Raw genomic sequence first — 23,445 nt, 5'->3', positions numbered from 1 at the left:
TTTGGTTTATTTAACCTAAACTTTCCACCTTCCTGCAGTGCAAATAAAATCAAAGCAGTGTGAAGTTTATGCCTCGGGTCTTAAACAACCGAGACAAAACCCTTTTCGTTTAATTGAAAAATTAAAAATGACGGGAGAATTAAAAATATTGACAGACATTAGGCCTCGGGTTTGAGTGAACCGAGGCATAATGTAAGTTTTTGCCTCGGGTATTGAAATAACCGAGGCATTAAAGGTTGAAAAATTTCAAAATTGCCACCGCGTGTTTATACGCCTCGTTTGCTGTACAACCGAGGCATAAAGAGCGAGTTAAAAAGTCAAAACTGTAGTAGTGTGTTCTTTGGTTGGTAAATGATATATTTGTGATGATTTGTTTGAGTTGAGTACCTTTATCTTGTAATAAAATATTTATAAGTTTTCTTTGATTATTACAAAATGTTAAGTTGTGATTTATGACATGCTATTATTACAATTGTTGATATGTTCAGAAATTGTGATTAGAGACCATTCAAATTATAAAATTTTGAGGTACAAAATTAATTAAATTGAGAAGTGATAATACATGTCTTTACAAATGGGTGTTTTCATGTAAAATTTATGGTATAATTCATTAAGCAACATTTTCATATAATGTTAATCTATTGGTGCAACGAAAGAAAGAAAAAAAAATGCTTTGATATGGTAACATTATATTAGTGAAATTTTTATATCATGCTTACCATATTTTGAACACAAAAGATTGTGATAAAACTTGTTATGAGTTATGAAAGAAAAAAGAACCACATTTAAAATAATTCAAAGTGTGGGGGTGTCTTGCAATGGTAACATACCTATTAATAAAAAAATCTTTGTTATATATTATAAAGTGAATGAATATATACCTCACCGTTTTGCCATCTAATGTAATATTATTTGTGTTTTTTTTAGTTATGACAATATGTCCAATTTCTTGAGATGATTGAATGATATTTTAATGTAAATTGAATATTGATTTTGGTGACACAAAAATCACCTATTGGTTATGGTTATGGTTATGTTTTAACCTTGGATGAAGTGTCCTATCATGGAAATATGTTAAAAAGTTGTTGTCATGATATACTATGCAAGCATAAATTGTTCCTATTTTCAATGCATCATCCTGATAATTAAATTGTTATATTTAAAGTTTCTAGTAAAAATGTCAATGAAAAATTGACATATAATGATGAGAGACAAATGTATTAGAAACTTAACTACTCATGATATTGTCTCTCTTGACTTTGTCAAGTCAAAAGAGAAACATTGTAGATATGATATGCATAAACTACAAGTATTTGAGTCGTCAAGGGGAATGGGACTATAGCCCATAAATTAGTTGCACCAATGGACACCCATCTCCACATGAATGGCGATCCCATGAAATGGAGTTCAATGGGTAACAACGAAGTTGTTGTTGACTAAAGTACACCAAATAATTTGATTAAATTTTATGTCTCATTCCTATGATGAGGTGTACTATAAATTGTGGCGATAATTAGGTTGAGCTATATGCATTGTTATGCTTATATATTCTTTTATAAAATACCTCTTAATAAACTCAATGAAACAATTATTGTAAGGGTGTGAGTCACAAACCACCCTTTAAGGGTTTACCTAGTGAGTGTGATGGTGGGGCCGCCATTGTGAGACATAGGCAAGTCTCTAAGTGACACTCATGAAACAAGATACATGCACAAGGCCGTAACGTGCACCCACTGATTAGAACCTATAATCAACACCAATATTGTATGTGTTATTTACTAACACCCGGTCACAGGGGATGTAGCTCAAGGCAATTAAGTCTCTGCATTTTCTCGGGTGGAAGTTTATAAGTACTAGGTGTAAGGGTCAAACTCGGAAGGTTCCTTACGCTGAACTACAATATTTTGTTTTAAAAGATAATATATTTTTTTGTTTTATTTTATTTTTTAAATTATGTGGGGGATTGTTAGAAATATTTTAATATAATTTAAAAAATAAATAATTAAAATAAAAAACTTATTGTTATTCATGTGTTTATAAACCTTTAATTTATGGGTTAATATTTTTTATGGCTAACGACTATATTCTTATTACTATTTACTCTGTCTTCCTTTTTTACCTATAAATACCACCTAGGTGCATGGGAAAAAAACAACAACAACAAAGAATAACAAACACTAGAGTTTTCTCCGAAGTGTTGTTCTTTTCTTTTTATATTATCTTTAAGACATTGGTGTTCATAAGGTTCGGAGATCCTTCGCTGCACTCGATCGATTTGACGGGTTGTTATATCTTGGGAGAGAAACGCATATGATTTGATTTGAAACACATATGATTGTGTATTTGTTTAGCCTTGTGCAGTATGGGCGTTTTCTCTCTAAGGATAGCGTTATGTATGCCTCAACCCAGGCTATTTCTACTCTTTTCCTCATATACTTTTTATTTCTTATTGTTATTATAATTGTCGATCTCTTATTAATATTTATTGATTTATATATATGTCTTAGTGTTATTATTGCTCTAATAATTATTATTATGTTATTTCATATTTTTATTATTATTAGTATTATTTGAGTAATCATTTTCTAACATGCACTATTTTTAATGTGATCAATATTTCTTTTATAACAAAAATCAGTCATGATTATTACCTATGATAAAAAAGTTATTAGTTTTTTATCGCTAATAACTAATAATAATATTAAAGAATGACAAAAACAAAAGTTAATAATAGTAATAATAATATACCCAAAATGCAAAAATTTGAAATCTTGATCTTCATTTCCTATCACTAATATTACAAAAACAAATTATTGTTGAATGACAAAACTTTTATATATATATATATATATATATATATATATATATATATATATATATATATATATATATATATATATCTTTCCAAACCAAAAATGTCCTATAGTCTTTCTTCTAATATATTTAAGAAGATAAGAATTTCCTTTGAAAAAACCTAGATAACTTAACATTAAAACAAGAGAAAGCAACCTACCGGCAACACGGGATAGAAAACACAAGATAGAACAAACAATACAACAAAAAACCTTATTTTTTAGTTTTCCATTGGAAATAAAAAGAAACCTTTTCCCAAGACACTACAAAAAAAATTTATATTAGCTACAGAATATTTCCTAGCTATTCCGTAGTTAATCCTTCGTTAACTAGTTTTGCAACAGATTAACTATTAAATTGCTACGTAATGTTTGGTAGCTAAATCCAGGTAGCTAATTGGAGAGGGATATATTTTCTCGCTATTCCGTAGCTAATGTCTTGCTAATTACTCGCATATTCCTCGCTACTTAAAATCAGAAAGTTTTATAAATTGTAGCTAATTTGTAGTTATTTCGCCGCAATTATGTTATCGCTAATCCGTAGCTAATCTGTCGCAATTGATTTCTCGCTAATCTGTAGCTAATTTGTCGAAATTCATTTATCACTAATCCGTAACTAATTTGTCACAATTAGTTTCTCGCTAATCCGTAGCTAATTTGTCGCAATTTATTTCTCGCTAATCTGCAGCTAATCTGTTGCAATTAATTTCTCGCTAATCCGTAGCTCATATGTCGCAATTTATTTCTCGCTAATTCGTAGCTAATCTGTCGCAATTAATTTCTCGCTAATTCGTAGTTAATCTGTCGCAATTTATTTCTCGTTAATCTGTAGCGAATCTATCGCAATTTTTTCTTGCTAATTTGTAGCTAATCTATCGCCATTTTTTTCTCACTAATCCATAGCTAATCTGTCATAATTTAGTTTTCGCTAATCCGTAGCTAATCTGTCGCAATTGCTTTCTTACTAATCTATCGCAATTATATTCTCACTGATCTTTAACTAATTGCTCACAAATATTATTTGGTTAATTCCAATTACTTCATAATTATTCACTCTTTAATATGCCCATGAATGATTAACAAGAGTGTCTAAACAACTTCAATATTTGCACTACATATTTGAAAAGGAAATTAGTCCTGCCATGATCAAAGTATTTCCAACAATTATAGCAAACTGTACAAAATAACATAAGTTCTCACCAATATATAATGGTTTTAGGACACAAAAGCATTAGAATGTATCAACAAAAAGTAATGTATCAACACAATTATAATAAAAACAAAGTTTTTTTAGTCTGAGACACATCTTCATTCTTGTTTCTTTAGTGCAGACAATAATTCTCTCTTAAAATATTGCATTTGCTCTTGCATTTATTGTTGCATAATTGCTTGCATTTCTACTTTGTGCTTGCATATCAGTATGTGCTTGCAACTGTGTCTTCACTTGCTCTTGCAAATTAGATATTTGTGTAGCTAAAGTAGTGATTTCTTCAGTTGTTGCATTTGGATTTTTGGAAGAGGAGCCTTCAACTGTTGAAGATGATACATGTGGATTAGTGTCAAGATCCAAACTGTGACCAATGTCATAGACTCTACCTTTCTTATTTTCACCCCCTATTTTTATCCAAACATCAGAGTCAACTATAGGATTCTTTGATGTGTCTTCCCCATATTTTTCAGTCATAGCATTTTCATATGATTCCTACATCAAAATTAATATGTTAACAATATTATAAATAAATAGTTTAACATTTATAGAATAAACACATACACTTACAATGAAGCTTTTTGCTTTGTTAGACACATATTGACCATCTTTTCTTTTATGAACTTTGTTGTATAATTCACCATAACAAAATATACATGAACATCATTACACTAGATAAAAGCTTAGCCAAAGTCTTTGGCTCTTAGAAATAGAGAATGTTTAAGCAATAATAGTGGTGAATACCATTTTTTTCAAGTGTTGTCCAAAGCTTCATGATCCTCCTGTGTGAACCATGGCATCAGGCTTGGCAGCCCTATTGCTTTTACCCGCATTAGACTTTTTTTTCCATTCTTTTGTTGCCCATATGTCTACTAATCCATTCCACATCTCAGTCCTAATGCCTCTTAGTCCAAGACCCTTTAAGTCTTGAATATTATCTGAATTTGTCCTTTCTTTTGCCTTTTTCCTTACCTTACATAAAGAGTCAGAATATCGATTCATGCATGTCAAATTCCAAACCTTTCTTGCCATACTACGATCATAATTTTGACGCAAAATGATACTTATCCTACATTAATAAAAATCAATTAAATTCATTTATTATGCAAAAGTACTTCATTACATTAACATAATGATTACTAACAATAAACTCATTGAATAAAATTTCTTTCATATCACCAAAATATTTTTTCCAATTTGGTGTTGGATTTGGCATCCTGATGAGTAACTCAGATATAATATCTCGAGTAATTGAATCTGGAACAAATCTGGAACAACATATACACTGTTGACAACATTCTAAGGATTAGTTTTTTTTATACCAACCAAATTAAGCATTGCATATCTTCTTAATAAATTTGTAACATTGAATGCATTGCATTGAAATATATTTGATAGAAACATCCAATTTGTTCTTGAATGGAATTTGCTATTCAAACCATAAAACCCTAAAATAGTTTAATCAATCAAAAATCCTAAAACTTAAAATACGTTATGTCAGCTTCTTTCACCTTCAATCTCTAAAAACCTACTCCATTTACTGAGAAGAGTGTTATCCTTGAAAGATTGAGACAATGAAAGGGAGTATATGAGACGGGAAAATGGAAAATTGAAAAAATAAATGGAGGAAACCACGTACCTATGAGCACAACTGAACTATGAGCACGAAGACGAAGGATTCAGGGTATGAGTGAGGAGAAGAACGACAAAAGTGTGAGTGAAGAGAAAGTGAACATTTGAGTGTTTGAAAATGTGAACGAGAAGCACGGAAACAAGACAAAAGTGTTTGAAGATGTGAACAAGTGGCACGTTGGTCTCTTTCAAAAAATTAAAAAAGATAGTTTCTAAATAGAAAAAATCTAAATAAAAAAAGGAAAACCGCTTTACTAATTTTCTTTTTAAACTATCTTATTAAATAAAAAATATCCTTAGTTAAAGTATACATAAGTTATCTCCTTCTTTGATTTATATTTTTATTAAACTTATAATTTTTTTACTAAAATTAAAATTTATATATATAATTTCCTCTTTTATTTTATTATACATTTTAATTAATTTATTAATATCTATATTTATATTTTAATATATAATTATATTTAAAACTATTTTTAAAATTTTAAATGTTAAAATATTTAAAATTAAAAATATTTAAATTAAAAGTAATTTTAAAATATTTAAATTAAAAGTAATTTTAAAATATTAAGGTTAAAAATAATTTTAAAATATTTAAATTTAAGATAATTTTAAAATATTTAAATTATAAATAATTTTAAAATATTTAAATTATAAAAAAATTAGAATATCTAAATTAAATAAGTATATATTTATACTAAAATTAAAAATAATTTTAGTATGAATTTAATTGAGAAGGATTAACTACAAATATATTTTCTAGTAAATTTGTAGTTATTTCAAACTAGCTACATTTTTATTCCTTCGCTATTTCATTGCAAATTAGAGAGGAATTAACTACAAATATATGTTCTAGTAAATTTGTAGTTATTTTGCTATGAAGAAGCTACAAATTGTTTCCTTCACCACTCTCTCGCAAATTAGTTAGAGATTAGTTACAAACACTAGTGCAGATTTGACATTTTACTTCGCCTTATAGGCCTCGGTTACAGCTGAACCGAAGCCTATAAGGAGGCGGTGGCATTTTTGCAATTTCGTCAGGCTTTTGGCCTCGGGTCTTTAAGGACCGAGGCAATAAAGGGGGCTTTAGGCCTCGGTTACAAATGAACCGAAGCATATAAGGCAGTCCAGTTTTCAAATTTTCAAAAATGCCACCAGCATCAGGCTTTTGGCCTCGGTTCTTTAAAGACCGAGGCAGTAAAGGGCGCTTTTGGCCTTGGTTATTAATTGAACCGAGGCCATAAAGTCAGCATCAGGCTTTTGGCCTCGGTTATTAATTGAACCGAGGCCATAAAGTCTGTTAAAATTCCCAATTCGCGAACCCTAACTACTATTCATCGTCTCCCAAACTCTCTACTCTCTGCGCGAATTTTTTCGCTCTACCACCACCATCACGCTCCGCCTCCGTCGCCGACCAGCATCTGCCATCAATAGTCGTGCGTCGTCGCCTTCGTCGCGCTGTCCAGGTTCACCGATTGCAAATCACCTCCCGATGCGGGTCAGTTCGAAAACTCTGCGCGAACTTTGCTGCCACCACCACCACCGCAGCTGCACCATTCACGGACCTCACAATGCATTGTGTTCTCTGCAACAGAACCAGTGACAACCATGGCAACACCTCGCACCACCGTGACCTGCCATCAGCACCTGCAATGAAACCAGCGCATCCTCACACAACACCACCATAGGAGCGCGAGTCATCTTCACCAGACGTGCAATTTCGCACCACACAGATCCATGCGAAACAGTAGAAACCACTACAACAGCGCGTCATCATCACCACTGCAACAGTGAGCGAGAATGAGCCAGAACAGCAGCAGAAGCCATAGCCACCACTGCAAAGACGAAACAGACGCTATGGCTTCGGTTCTTTCAGACCCGAGGCAGAAAACAGACGCTATGGCCTCGGGTGATAACCGAGGCCAAAAGGAGGTGCCTTTTGGCCTCGCCCCAATATGCCTCGGTTCTAAAACCGAGGCAGAATCACGAAAGTAACCGGGGCCAAAAGCCCTCACTGCACTAGTGAAATATATGTTCTAGTAATCTGTAATTATTTTGCTATAGACACGCTACAATATTATTCTTTCGCTATTTCCTCGCAAATTTGTGAGGGATTAACTACAAAATTTTTCCCTCGCTAATTTTCCTAGCAAAATAGAAATTTTCTTGTAGTGTACACTTGTGTGTTTCTATAAAGATTTCATTAGATGAAATTTGTGTACATGCAGTGTAACAAACAACACCAAAAACGTGTTTGCTATACTAGAAAATATTTTTTTAAAAATGACTAATTTTAGTAATTATATTTAAAAATCAATTTTTTAATTAAAGGTCAATTTTTTTAGTAGTCAAAATCTTATTAACTAATTAGATACCAATTTATAATGAAAACTATTTTAATTATTAATTTAGAAATCAATTATAATTTTTTATTCATCATAGAAATTATTTTAGTTATCAATAATTTTTAGTTTAGAAATTGGTATTTTTAATTATTTTTAGTTACTAAAATTGATCATTATTTATAGTTGGTACTTATAATTATTTTAATCATAGAAATAAATTATAATTAGTTTTGAAGTGATTTTCTAAATATTTATTCATTTATAATAAACAATTTTAGCAAAATAATTAGTATACAATTTTATTATATATGTAGATAAGTTATGAACGGTTAAATTATGAAACTTCTGATCATGAATACGAATCAACCATGAGACTCCTTTGTTACTTCCTAGTAAATTATGGAGAATATGTGAAAGGTCTTTCAAAGATGAAAAAGTATAGGACGTTTTCATCTTAATGAAATTGAACAGGAATGGACACTGAACAAAGATTTGAATTTGAGAGATTCGTTGGAGTAGGAATGCGTTGGAATTTGAAAAATCGGTAGACAAAATTTAGATTGAGAATAGCATACACAATCTTCATCATCAACCTTCGTATTCTTCCAAAGACCAGTGTTCTGGAAAAAAAATTATATTTTAGATTGAATGTTCGGAATTTTATTTTTTTAACTTGATAAATATTTTTCAAAACATTCCATTCAAAATAGTTTCGAATTAAATGTTCTAGAATATTGGATTTGGATTTTTTTTTTATATTTTAAAGATTGAGTATTCCATAATGTATTTTTAAATTTTTAAATCCAGAAATACGTTTTGGAACACTTTGACAAATATTAAAAAAATGAGGTGTAGGGACTTTTATTACAATTTTAATGAGGAGTGGATTGGAAATTACAGGTTTTGTGGGGGCTGGGGGAAGAAAAAAGTGGGGTGTAAGAAGAAATAATAGGTGAGATACTAAACAAGTCCAAATGCACATGGGGTCATTAACGAAAGGCATGTGCTTCTTACACCTTATAGGCTATGATCAAATGAAAGTTTTATGTCCATAGGGAGTATGTACATCTTCTCCACCACCAAATGTGGTGGCGACGCGAATACGGGTGATAATGGATTGGATTTTTAATGATCCAATTCACATCTATTTTAGATCCAAATAATTGGATTAGATTTTCGATTCAATTATATGTTTTTAGAAAAAGTAGATTGGATTTTTTAAAATCCAAATCCAAGTATTTAGATCAAATTTAAATCCTTTTGAATTAAGTTCAAAATCCAAAATTCATTTTTCATAAAATAAATTTAAATTGTGACCCACATAATTTCGGTCACAATATTGCTCTTGTAACATAAAGTTTTTGGGAAGACATTCTATAGAGAAATGTTTTGAGGAACCTCTTGATCTAGTAATGTTTTTAGGAAACCATTGTTTACCTTGTAAAAAATATACACGTTTTGTCACGTTTTTGTCTTAGTAGGATGATATAGTAAGATTATATATAGAGGGAGATATCATGAAGTGACAATTCTATTCTTCTTTTATTTTGTATATGACTTTTTTATGTATAGCTCGGGAAAATACAATTGTACCATTTAAAAATATAATTGTTTTTTTCTGATAAAAAAATATGTTGCTGCCATGGAGTAATTTCATGCAATTGATATGTGATTTTGAATCAAAGGTAGTCGTATAGTTTTATCAAAACCTTAATCTCTTTCTATTTTGAATCCTTCACAGTACATTTTAATCAAAACAAAAAAACAAACAAATCTTTTATCATGAAACATGATACATCTACAAACATTACATTACAATATAATAAATTCAAACCCATGCAAAACAATTTTTCTTACAGTTTCCTTCAAGAACCTGCGTCACATACTTGATTCTTCATTTGTGTAATGAATTAGTTCACTTTCCTGCAGTTCAAACGAATTTGCCCTTTACTCCCGGTGAGAGGCTTTATGTCTCCCATCTTAATCATAGATTTTGCAAAGTCCTGGTAGAAAGCCTTGGAATTGTAGCTATATCTTTTAACCAATGCATCAGCAGAACCACCATTGAACAGTTCCTGATCAGAGTGAAGAACCCCTTTCTTATGAACCAAACCAGAGAAGTAGGCTGAATCAAATTGCGCTGATGTGTGGTCCAAAGGAGCAAGGTTCAAGTCACCTCCTTTTCTAGGGCAAATGTACTTAAGTTCTTTCGCAAAACGGTGATTGATATTAGAGTCATTGTAGATATGGTCCCTAAATGTAGCACAACGTGCAAATCCTATGGTGTGTCCTCCAGAAAGAACAACAAGGTCTTTCTCATCAAGACCATGGTTCTTGAAGTTGGTGATGAGTTGAGAGAGGTTGAAAAATGGTGCCGGAATGTTTGCATTTGCTGCTTCACGGCTTGCTGTGGTGGAGTCTCTTCTTCCTAGTTTCACTTCCCATGTTGGCCCCCCTAGCTGCAAGGGAAAACACATAATTGTTGAAATCAATTTTCTTTCATCTTACTCACAAAAAAATCCTTATTTTGTAATATATAATATGTACACAAATTTCATCGAACGTGAATATCACTCACAGCAACGACAGAGTCACGTGCAGCAACAGCCAATATGTCTGCACAAGAAAAAACAGGTTTTCCACATGCTTCGTCTAAAGCCTGCTTGATCTCATCCACAACTTCAAATCCTCTTGCAGATTGAACATTTGGAAGTGCATTCTTTTCACTGTCAATGGTGGGTGAAGGGTCTAGCAGAATCGAACCATCACAGCCCTGTTGAGTCACAATTACAAAACCAATTCAGTTATCACACTACAACAGTTGCATCATTCTTTTTATCAGCCATGCAAAAGACATATATAGAAACAGTATCCAAAAGAAGCACCATTATCTACTACAACCTAACATAAAAGACAATAACAGCAACATAAAAGAACAACTCATTATTAATATTGTGAAAACATAGAAAGTCTTACGTTAACAAAGCAATCATGGAAGTGCAAACGTAGCAGAGAAGCTCCCATACGTTGCTCTTTCTGCACAGCAGCTTCCACAACACTTCTGATGGTGCTCAAAGCGTTAGGGCACGAGTAGTCATAATAATCAGGTGACAGTGATGAAAATGTTGTTGATGCAACAGAAGCAAACACAAAGGAATAGAGAAAAACAGATAAATGCTTATAGGAAGCCATTTATATCATGCAATGAATGGTGAGTACTGTAAGATAGAACTAGTTTGTGGGTTATGGAGATCAACGTGTTCTACAACCCCTTTATATATAGAGATGAAGCACTATTCTACGTAATATCATACCTATTACTTGGTGGACTGGGACTAAGAATGGATCAATTCGGTGAAAGAAACGTTCATCGGGTCATTAATGAAAATACTTAACTTGCAAGAGTTCACTTGGATATGTATAAGAAAATGAGAGAAGAATTTGTCATGGATTGATTTAGTCCATGGGGTTTGTTTATTGAAAGTCAACCATTAAATGATTAGGTTAAAAAGTAGTTTTAAAGGAAACGTACATCAATGCATCTCTTTCGATCGAGTCAAACCGAAATATGAACTTTCTTGCTATAGTTAATATTTTTCAATATTGATTTGTAAAATATACATTATTTGTTATTTGGAATCATTGGAAAGTTTCAAAATTGCCCTTGTTCTTAGAATATATCATTATATAAAATAAGGTTAAGTACGTAGTAGTTTCAAAGTTGATTGTTTCACCCTTTCTATAGTGACGTCAGGTTCTTTAGGACGATTGAGTCAGAAATTTATTTTATCTCTCGACTAATAAACAATGTCAATTTTTCATGCAGAAAATAATTCAAAAGAAATTTTGCACATTTTTATCCAGAAAACGAATCACAAAAAATGTTTAGTTTGGAAATAAACACATAAGAACTCAATTAAGATGAACAGGAAAATGAAATAAACAACAAGTAATAATTTAATTTTATTAAAGGAAAGAAATTTGCAATATTTTTCTTCAACTCTAAGGAAAAAAAAAATAATATCATTCTCTATTGAAAATAGAAACACAACTTCAATGAGGACTTTAAAAAGGGAAAATGTTTTTCTCTTTTAATTTTACTCTCATGCTCTAAAATGAAAAAAAAATAAATATGATTTTGATGTGTCATACTAAGAAAGCAGTGTGCTTTTAACAAGAAAAATAATAGCATCAGGATAAATTTTTTGTGGTATTATAGTTCTCTTGTCACATCCTCCCACTAAACAATTTTGATGAAGTTAATTAAATCTTCACACACCATGTCTTAAGCTTATATTTTTCCATCATGTTTATTTTTTTCATAGGCCAAATAGTATGAAACTATATAAACTTGTCAATTCTAATCAACTTTGTCAAAACATTTATCATGTTTTCTTCGATGTAAATCTTTTGGATATCCACTTTTTTTTTTTACTTCTCAAACAACGTTCACTACAAAAAAAATTACTTTAGATAACAACATAAAATTGTGATCTTAATTATAAAAACTGTGGTCTAAAAATTAGACCATAGTTTTTTAGGTATAGTACAGGTGAGTGTAATTATAGGTAATAGACAACAGTTTTTTAGGTTAATTTTAAATCTCACCTATATTTTTAGACCACATTTCTACTGATTTTGTTCATATAGTTTAAAGCAACAGGTATATAATTATGGATTTTCATGATATTTATACAACATTTATAAAAATGTTGTTTATTATATGTTTAGGCTACATTTATTTAGTCATTGTCTATTTTAACGTGGTTTAAACTACAAAATGTTGTAGTGGTTGTAAAGTATAATTATGTGTTTTATATCGAAAGACACAATTCCTTCCAATGCCCAATACACTTTGAATATCACAATATTCAACTTTTTGTTAGTTGTTTCCAAGTTCCTTGCATGTTTAGGTGATTGTCATGTATTCAACTTTTATGATAAAGAGAACTACAATATCCTATAACTTGATAACCAACTTATTACCTCTTTTGCAAGTAAAAATACAACGTATAAAAGCTATATTCTTTTATCAAGACACTACAAGAATATTGAATTTTAGCTTCATAAAAGGATGTTGACTTTTAAGGAACGCTACTAAAATGGGTTAAACTAATTATATAACGACTTAAAAATAAATAAAAAGAATAGAGTGGATGAAGCTCACTCTAAGTTGACTCAAAGTATTATTCAAATAAAAATTAATATAAATTTATTTACATTAACGTATATAACAGTGAAATAAAATAAAAGATATTTTATTACCTACAATAAATGTTGAGTTCATTAGCATCCTTCTAACCCACAAAAACTAAATAAATAAATTAAACAAATTAAAATTATTTATTTATCTATTTATCTCAGATAATTTGATACTAAGCTTTTAAGCTAAGTTGAAACATGAAAGTAACGTGGACAAAGACATTAAGTAAGAATAAGAAAATAAATGTATATATTAATTATAACTTCAATTTTCCATTTTTCATAAATATATTTTTTTTCTAAAATTCCACTAGCCTGAAAATGGAAAATGAATAGCCATCCCATCCATATATCCTTAAGGCATTTCACTCAAATGTGCATCCATCTCCGTAAATGAACTATAAAGGCTTATTTATTATATTTACATAATAAATTACCTCTGTCAAAATTACTACTCCAATGCAAACTATACCTTTCTCGAAAAGAAACACAAAACTCTCCAATATGGGCCATCCAACGTTCCATGTCATCGATCCTCCTCTCAATCAATTGAACAATGCTTCATCACATTTCAATTTTCTACGCTCCATAAATCATCCAGCTTAGTTCAATCCAACCTCATTCATTCCAATAATATGAGACGAAAACATGTTTAAGGGTTCATAGCTCTGCAACTCTCAACTTTTCTTTTTCTTTTTCTAATCTTCTCATGTATTGCAATGGTGGTGCTTAAAACGCTTGTGGTGTCATTTTGTATGAAACAAGATTTTCTATTTGATTGATGAGATCTTGGAGCGGACGACGAGAAGGACCACATGTTCCGCCACCATTAAGTGCACAAACAACAACCTTCTCCGAATCTTCTTGAAAGGATCCAAAACCTCCAATTCCTTTTCATTGCAAGCGTTAGTGTTATAAAGTTTGAGTAGTTTTTACGGCTCTAGAATCTGCAATAGGTTAACCTCTCCAATAATAAGTTTGAATAGTTTCCACAAGTCTGGAATATGCACAAGTTCAAACTTTGCAATAATCATGTTGCTGGTGAACGCTATAAAATATTCTTTTTAAATATGAAAATACGACTATTCAGACCCTAATACTACAAAATATAATATTTGAAAAACAAAGGAAAGAGACGGTTTAACCGACTCTACTAATAAATTATATTTAAAAAATAATTAAAATTTATTATATTGAAATTTTAGGGACAGTTTATCTGTGACGCAAAATTAAAGTTACAAAAAATTAAAGAATCCATTTTGAGTGGGTGGAATTGTCTCTAATTTGTACTGTTCCTCCACATGCAAAAATTCAAAAGCTTCCTAGTTTAGCGCAAAGGTTAAAAACAAACGCATTACGAACACATGAGATTCCTTGTATGTATATAAGGATCCTCTTAACTGCACTCAAATTAAAATTAATAGGAAATGGGATATAAATTTGCTTGCAATCAGGTATGTTGAAGTGTCGTAAGATTTTCAGAGTATGTAGGAAGAAAGGGTCTGCTTTTATTGGTTGATTGGGCCTTTTGTCGGTTGTTATTGGACCGCTGTTGATCTACGTTATGGATACAAAGCGGGCTGTTTATTTTTGCAATCCCATAATTTCCATCTGCAAATCCATCAAATTCGAATACCATTATTACCCTTCTTCGATCTTGCTTCTATTATCTGTTAATTTGGGTAGGCAACATTAGTTTTTGTTTTTCTGAAGTTTGGGTATGGAGAGCTCACAGAGGAAGGGGAGGTATTAAAAAATTAATTTTGACGCATTATTTATGCTAAAGTGAATATCATGAAGGTGAATAGTTGTTTGAGATTGATTTTTTTTATTTTGACAAGTTTAGATTTTTTGTGCTGAAATTTGTCCCGGATTAAGCAATCGTGTGAATCCATATTACATAATGTTAAACAAAGTTTTTAATTGAAATTTTAGTCATGAATTCTTAAAAAAAAACGTAATTTCTTGAATTAAGTAATATAAAAAGTAAAAAGTAATAACTTAAAAAAATAATTTAAGAATTATACTATCGGCAAGGTTGATGCATTTTTTTTTCTTTTCAGAATTGAAATTTTAAAACAATTTTTATTCAAAAATTTCATTTTCTAGAATAAAAGAAGGTGTGTGGATCGAGATAACATGAGGGAAGTTGAGGCCAAATGTAAAGACTCTTTACAATAATAAGCCTAGAAAAATTGCTAAGGTAACTGACTACGTACTTTTGTCTCTGAACGTTTAAACTAGTGCCACATTAGTTTTTGTAAAAATGAGAATTATGATTTAATTTTTGAATTTGTAAAAAGTTTGATAAATTATATTTCATCATACTACTTAGTAATAAATCATTTTAAAAACTTCACAACTTAATTAATATCGAATTAAAATTCAATGATTATAAACTTACAACTTAATGATAAAATAGTATTATATTTAAAATAGTATAATAAATGTTAAAAGATTCAGGAAGGATATTCGGATTAAAACTCTAAGAAAAATAAGGAATGTGTATTTTCTGTCAAGTCGGACTGTAATAAGTTACAAGAAAAATTTAAAGAAGACGAGAAAAAAGTTTTTAAAATGTTATGGAATATAATGGTAAACCCTAGGGGTACACTTATTAGAAAGGAGGATATCATTGGATAAACTATTAATAAAGAAAAAATTTATTACCAGGGGGTCATATTATAACACACCTTATGTTAATTGTGCTTAGCATGGGAAGAGAGTATGAAACACTTATTTTTCTCTTATAAAGTATCTAAAAAGGTGTGAAATATGTGTGATAGTGGACTAGAGGTGAGCTCCATGCATCACATCAAAGCTAGAGTGAATTTTAAACACGTTAATATCGTCAATCTAAACACTAAGCAAAACATGTGAAGAGGTATGTGGTCAGCAATTGTTGGGAAAATTTGGAAACATGAGAATTAGATATTCTTTGAGCAAAGAAAAGTTCACCCTGAAAAAATATTTGGCCTTGCCTAAGTGACAACTTTTTGGATGAAACACAATTCTTTTAGTAAAGTTTCCATATAATGATTAGTATTTCTCCTCTTCTATGTTCTTAAATTCTCTATGATATGGAAATTGTTGTGTATTTTAAGTTTGTTAAGCAAGTAAAGAGTAAGATCTAACTTAATACCAAGACCGAGTGGGACAAAGTGGAATCAAAGACATAATTATTTATCTATGTAACCAGAAGTGTGCCCAATATTTGTATGTGGAAAAGGGTTTGCAACAGCTACACGTATATCTAGGGTAAGTAGAATCTTGCATTTCTTCATCCTTACAAATGTGGGCTTCAAGAACATTGATAAGAAAGGGGCAGAAAACACTTGGGTAATTGCGATTCAATGTCTCCCAAATTGTTTCAAATTTTGGTTCTTGGTTGGATTCTACCTAAAGATGTAAAACAAGGTTTCTGGTGGATAGTTATTCTTTATTCTACATGTATATCCACACTACGAAAAAAAGTAATTTTAATGGGGATTTATTAACGTAGGATATAAAACCTCCGATAGTTTTTTAGTATAACAGAGGTTTTTCAAACCTCCAAAAATGTATCATAGGTTTTCTAATGAACCCTGAGAAAACTCCCTTTACATCTCTTCACAAAAACTCATTTTTCATTTTTAGTACGTTCAAAACTCATTACCGCTTTCTTCTTCTTTTCCTACATTACCATTTCGTCGCAGATTCAAATCTTCGTCTCTCAATTTCACTACAAATCTTAAAATCTTCCAAAAAAAGGTAATTGTACCTTCCAGATTCTCTTCATTTCCCTGTCTGTATCTTCACTTATCAATCATAGCTCCCGATTGGTAATGGTTTCTCTTTTTTTTAGGTTTTCAATTTTTATTTTACTTGCCATTAATTTCTCACTTTCCCCTCATTTGGTTATGTGAAGATATTCAGTTTCAGGTGCGTCTAGGACCGGCTACTTTGGTTGTTCAGTGGTTCTAGCATCTGCGTCGTTGCTTCGCGTTTAGTTGTTCGAAGTTGTTTCGCGTTTGGTTGTTAATGGTTATAGTAACTTTTATGTTTCAATTTCAGGTGATATGGAGTAACTGGTGAGCATTGAAGCAATTCACGATTGTGATCGTAATAGTACCGTTCTAAGAGTAATCACACATGTGACATTCTTTGAATTCACGAGACAAAAAGCCATGCATTTATATTGCAACTAAAACTTAAACACACTCTTCTATAGTTTTGGTGTGGTTCTTGAGTGTCTTTCTATTTCAACCAGAAAATCTAACACTATTCTTTGTAATCTCTGTTCTCATTCTCTGGCGTTTCATGTTCTGTTCATATTTGTAGCACACAAAATTTTCGTTCTAAAATTCTCTATGCTTGGAAGGAAGACAGGGGCATGTGTCATCTATGTGCTTTGGACTTTGATGAAGTTATATGTGACAGTTGTGGGGAGACTGCAATCTTTGCTCTCAAGGTTCATTATATATCACCCTTTATTTCAAATGGAAGAAGAAAACATCACAAAAATAATTGAAGTTTCTGATGACCAGTTTTAGTCTACATATGGTTTCGGTTTCAAAACTAAGTTGTGATTACTTTGTTGGTTATTTTGTAGGTTGCCAAGTTAAGATGGCCTTCCTTGTTTGATGGTGTGAATTCAACCATAGAAGATTGGATTGTTGATCAAATGATTGTAGTAAATAGTTTATGGCTGGTTTTGTTTTGTACTATTAGTTATTCCATTTTTTTCTTTAAATTTTGAGAATGTTTGGATAAAGAACGTAATTAAGTACTTGATCGTAATAAAGAACTAATAACTAATATGTGGTTTTGTTTGCAGTATAATGTTTATGCTGAAATTTGTCTTAGGAGGTGTTTGGTTGAATTTATGCATAGATGTTCCAATGTATTATAACAATTTGCTAACTTCTACTTGGAGGCTTTAATGATCTTAACTCCAAACCTGAAAAATGAAAATTCCAACCAAAAGATCATAAATTACAATACCTTAAGGACTGGTTGTTGACGTGAAATAGAATTTGGCTCCTTTTCATTATAAAAAAAATTTGCAGAGCATTTATTTTTCCATGGTGACTAAGTACATTTTCAAGTGGTTTCTCTTTGCTATTATTATGGTTCATAATTGCTACGTATGAAATTATAGTTTGATCGTTTTTCTTTCTATACATGAGATGTTAAATATGGAATGGAAGTTTTTCATGTCAGATACGTTCAGTTGTTGAAACTCTTCTATTTGTAAGGTTGTTGCTTGAGACATTCGGAAGTCTTCGGTTAGTATATAAAGCCTTCAATTTTATTTGTGTTATTATTACTTTTAGTGTAAACCTTTAGCATTTATTTTTTAGTTTATTTTTTAATAAATTGATAGTGTAAAAATTATTTCTCACAATTTGGTGATAGCATTAAAAGATCAAAGCTACACAAGGTAAAATTTTGATCCACAAGGAAATTATTATAATAGTGATACTAGTTAATGATCATAAAATGAAAAAGAGATTGCGTTAAGGAGTCCTACTAAATGTATGTAATAACTTCAAAATTTAATAGAAGTTAAACAAACATAGAGGTCCTATCACATTGCTAAATTTTCATCTTCAAATAAAAATAAACAGGCATCTCTTAGAAAGCAGAAATATAGATTTAAAACATGATTTAAGTACAGTGGTGGTGGTCTCAAGAATATGTGGCTGCCATAGGTGGAAATGTGTCTTAGATGTCATCTTTTAATATAATAAACCATACTAAAAAATACACACTGACAATTACTTATTTAATCATACATGAACATTAACCTATTATTAAATAAAAGGCTTTGGTAATTTTTTCAGAGCAAAGGTCCATTTTGGTATGTGCCTCTAGGTCATAGAGATGGTACAACAACAAGTGAGAGCGAGCAAAATAACTTGCCATTACCCTTTGAACCTTTAGAAAACATTACAAACAAGTTTATATCCAAGGGTCTTGAAAAGAAGGATGTAGCAATACTCTCAGGTTTGTCTCCTTTAAAATTTTACCAACCATGATGTCTAATCAGATAATGTTTATATATGTGATGAATGCAGGCGCACACACTTTTGGTTTTGCTTAATGTTTCACATTCAAGCCAAGGCTCTTCGACTTTGGTAGGTCTGGTAAATCTGATCCAGCACTAGATGAGTCGCTTCTTTAGAGTTTAAAAATATGTGTCCATGTTTTCTGTTTCAGAGAATTTGGAGTAAGCATCAAACTTTTATAAGCAGTATCATAGATTAGGATAATAGGAATCTACTCCATAAAATACCGTTATATTCTCTTGAATGGCTTTGGTGAAGCTCTTTATGTCTGAGTCATAGAATCTTTCTTCAAGTGTCATAATTATGTTCACATCCCAAACTTGTGTAGCATAAACTTGGTGACTAGAGTACATGGTGAAATAGATCATATAGTAATAGCGAATGAATCTAAGAATTAGACTTACATGGTGAAGATTTTGCTTCCTTCTGTACCAGTGAAGGTTAATTAAATTGCCTCCCTTGTTAAAATGTAGGCAGGTTGATTAATTTGATTAGTTATGTTTTCAAATAGGTTTCTTCATTAACATCACAAGTAAATGAAATGAAGGCAATGATGACTTTCTTCATGCAAAACTATTAAGGAGAATTGCCTCATGACTTTCATGTGTTTCATTCATCATCGCTAATATTTAAATTTTAAGTATATTAATATATATTTTATACTGTGAAGAATGTTACTAATTATTATTATTATTTTTAATGTTAGGTATCTTATCAGAGGAGTGTTTCCAATGGAGAAACAAATGACTCATATCAAGATTGATAGTTGAAGAATCTTATTAGACTTTCATTTTATTTGACTTTATAACAAGTATAACAAAGATATTGTAATATTTCACTAGTTTGAACGTTTAAACTTTATTATTTACTTTGAACTTATAGACTATGTTCTTGTTTTTATGAATGTTATATCTAGTTATAAATAAATATCTAAATGTTAGAATTTTTTCTTATCATATGTTTTATGAATTATATGCATTCAAAAAGTATAATAAATAAAATTAAGAAAATTTGAAAAGTAAAAACATCAATAAATAATGAATTGCATTCCAGGGATAAAAATGGACTTCCAGTATTGTTATACAGTATAAAGGATTTAAAACTACATACAAGGAATAGGTACTACGATTACAAAACCATAATAAATACAAGGGTTCCAAACCCGTCAGTAATTATCAGGGGTTTAAAACCGTCGGTAATTACCAGGGGTTTAAAATCACCGATAATTACCAGGGGTTATAAAATCGTCGGTAAATACCAGGGATTTTAAAACTGCTAGTAATTACCAGGGGTTTTAAAACTGCCGGTAATTACCAGGGATTTTAAAACCGCCGATGATGACTACCAGGGGTTTTAAAACCGCCGGTAAGTGCTGCTTTACCAAGTGTTAATCAAAACCGTCGGTAATCCGTTAACGACGTTGGTTTTTCTAGGAAAAAAACAAATCGCTGGAAACTCCTTTAACGGGGGTTAAAACCTCCGTAAATGCCATAAATAACCTCTAGTAAAAATATTTTTTGTTATAGTGCCATTGCTTCCTCATTTGCTAAGGTTTATATTTTGTATCTGATTTGGTAATGTGCTTATAGAAGAGGTCTTGGCTTTGAAGCTTTTTGATTCAAGTGGCTCTTCATTAAGGATATTTTTCTTATATGATTGAACTCTTTTGTTTTTTTTAGACTTTTTATTTTATATAGCCATGATGTCTGTAACACCCCAGATGGATATTACTAGATAAAATTAATTTTTCATAAAATATACTTTAAGAAAATCAGTCATTCAATAAATTCCCAAGCGCGGGAAATTTCAAACTTGTCTCGCTATAGTCCAGTCGTATTGTCTCATCTTTATTACAATTTCATAACGGATAAAACATCATAATGTCTATTACAAAAAGTAGGAGAGCATAGCATAAAGTAAATCTCCCATCGGTAGCCCCGCTCAGTTGCTAAGCATCAGCATGATCACCTGAATTCACATCTGCTCCCACGTAACAAGTCACGTGATCATCGCCAAACACAAACACACAAACAAGCAAGGGTGAGCTGAAAAGAAAAGTAATACAAACAATAAAATATTAAGAAATGACCCTCACCCAGTCCCACTTAGTAAATTTTAGGGTAATTACTTTCCTATAACATTATACTCCAACCTCATAACCTATATGAGAAAGATCCATACACAACCTTGGTCCTTAGGGATTATCATGCTCCCACGAACCTGCCCGCTCGTGGTCCAACTCTACGGACCTCCCCGCCCGTAGTCCAACTCTACGAACCTGCCCGCTCGTAGTCCAACATGCGTGAACACCTACTATGAACCTCCCCGCTCATAGTAGCCTCAAGTGTGAGCACGGAACATACGAACCTCCCCGCTCGTATCCCCACACAAGAGTACCACAGATACGGACCTCCCCGCCCGCATCAATCACGCATCTCAATCTCCGTTACGAACCTCCCCGCTCGTAACTAATCCAGCATATCCCTAACCAAGCTTCTGAGAAAAGAAAAGAAAACGTCCATGCGAATCTAACTACAAAGGACCCCTGCCACTGCACTCCCGCCTGGCGCCTCTCCCGAGACCGCTAGGCGAAGCCCGCTCCAGGCCGCCTGGCGGTGTCTTTCTACCGCCGGGCGCCTGTCCTCACAATTCCTCTCTGTCACGTGGCTTACCGCCTGGCGGAGCTCTTTCTACCGCCAGGCGCCACACCAGTGGAGTTTCTCTTCTACTGGTTTAGCACATTCAGGGATTTCCAAACACATGCAACGATCAATTTCACATCCAGATCTATTTACAAATATTTACAATTCTACAATCATCAACTCATCCAACTCACAAGCATTCAACCAAGTAAACACTCATTCATGAACACTGGAAGTTAAACATACACAAATCAATCCCCAACTCGTACATGCGGTACTATGACCTCATACCATAATCAGCCTTACCTCATTTCTTTACAAGGACACTGCTTTCATATCATCCATTCCCAACAGATAGTTTATAATGATACTCACCACTCAAAATATTTACATGCTCTATATCAACTTAATATGACACTTTAACCATTATCAATGTATCATACATTTCATAAAAGCACAACTTCATATTAGCATTCTGAACACGCATACAATGGTACCAAAACAGTCCTACTAGGATACTCATTCAATTATCCCAAGTCCCCATAATATAGTACATGCATCAACCCATTCCACTAGATAACTCTTACACCACCCAAGTACCCCCATTTTAAATTCAAAATCATTTCCCCAACACCCATACTTAAATTTGAAATTCTCCACTGCACACTCCAACCCACTGGTCATGCCAACCGCTGCTGGCTGTCCGAAATCGCCTGGCGGTACACCAGGTACCGCCGGGCGGTACATCAGAGTTTCCAGAACCTATTCAGGTTCCCTCGCCTTTGCAAAACCTATTATCCCTAGTGTTTCCCAATTAATCCCTCAGCCCAGATTCAATTCATGTATCCATACAATCAACACACTATTCGATTTTTATGCAATTTGATTTAAAGCTTCTTATTATCATATTGCCACTTTACACATATCACAATAGCAATCACACGCACTCCATAGGTATCATGGGTTTGCACCCAACTCCATACCCATCAGATTCTCATACACCAATTCCTAATCACATCAATGACGTATTACCTATATCATACAAGTGCAACAGTCCAAGCATATTCCAAAATCATCAAAAACAGGTCAAATTGTGCAGCTCCAGTGCGTGCCGCCTGGCGGGTCCACCATGACCGCCAGGCGATTCATCACAGAACCCAGATAACACTATAAAACGTTGCGTCGCCTGGCGGAGCACTCTTAGCCGCCAGGCGGTTCTGGTAATTTTTCCAGAATTCACGAAATTCAACGCGAAAATGATAAAATGCAACTATCAAGCCACAAAATCATTCCAGAATAGTCAAAATGCGAATAACAAACATGAACAGCTCCCCTTACCTCTGATCCTCGCTCCAATTGAAATTTAATGAGTTGTGGTTGTTGTCCAAGGCCCCCTCTATAGGTATCTTCTTCAATTCCTTCAACCCTCACTCACTCCCCCCTAGAGCACGAAAATTCCCAATCTCTTCTCTGTTTTCCTTTGCTATCACTCACTTTCACTCTTGGCCTTCTCAC

General features: G+C 32.2%; 1 protein-coding gene and 1 pseudogene across 1 annotated transcript; both read right to left on the bottom strand.

Moving 5' to 3' along the window:
* Nucleotides 1–4,197: 4,197 nt before the first annotated feature.
* On the bottom strand, nucleotides 4,198–7,392 carry LOC146883206 (uncharacterized; annotated as a pseudogene).
* Nucleotides 7,393–9,733: 2,341 nt separating this feature from the next.
* LOC114166496 (peroxidase P7-like) lies at nucleotides 9,734–11,384 on the bottom strand. Its single transcript, XM_028051236.2, has 3 exons — nucleotides 11,013–11,384; nucleotides 10,615–10,809; nucleotides 9,734–10,495 (listed from the first exon to the last, which is right to left on the bottom strand). The coding sequence occupies exons 1-3, from the start codon at nucleotides 11,226–11,228 to the stop codon at nucleotides 9,947–9,949; spliced, it is 960 nt and encodes a 319-aa protein (XP_027907037.2). The 5' UTR covers nucleotides 11,229–11,384; the 3' UTR covers nucleotides 9,734–9,946.
* Between the last annotated feature and the right edge of the window lie 12,061 nt (nucleotides 11,385–23,445).

Source organism: Vigna unguiculata, chromosome 10 (assembly GCF_037176805.1).
Source record: "Vigna unguiculata cultivar grain cowpea cultivar isolate G323 ecotype 2 chromosome 10, ASM3717680v1, whole genome shotgun sequence".
NCBI classification, from domain to species: domain Eukaryota; kingdom Viridiplantae; phylum Streptophyta; class Magnoliopsida; order Fabales; family Fabaceae; genus Vigna; species Vigna unguiculata.
Note: the sequence above shows the minus strand (reverse complement) of the source record. Positions and strands in the feature narration are given on the sequence as shown.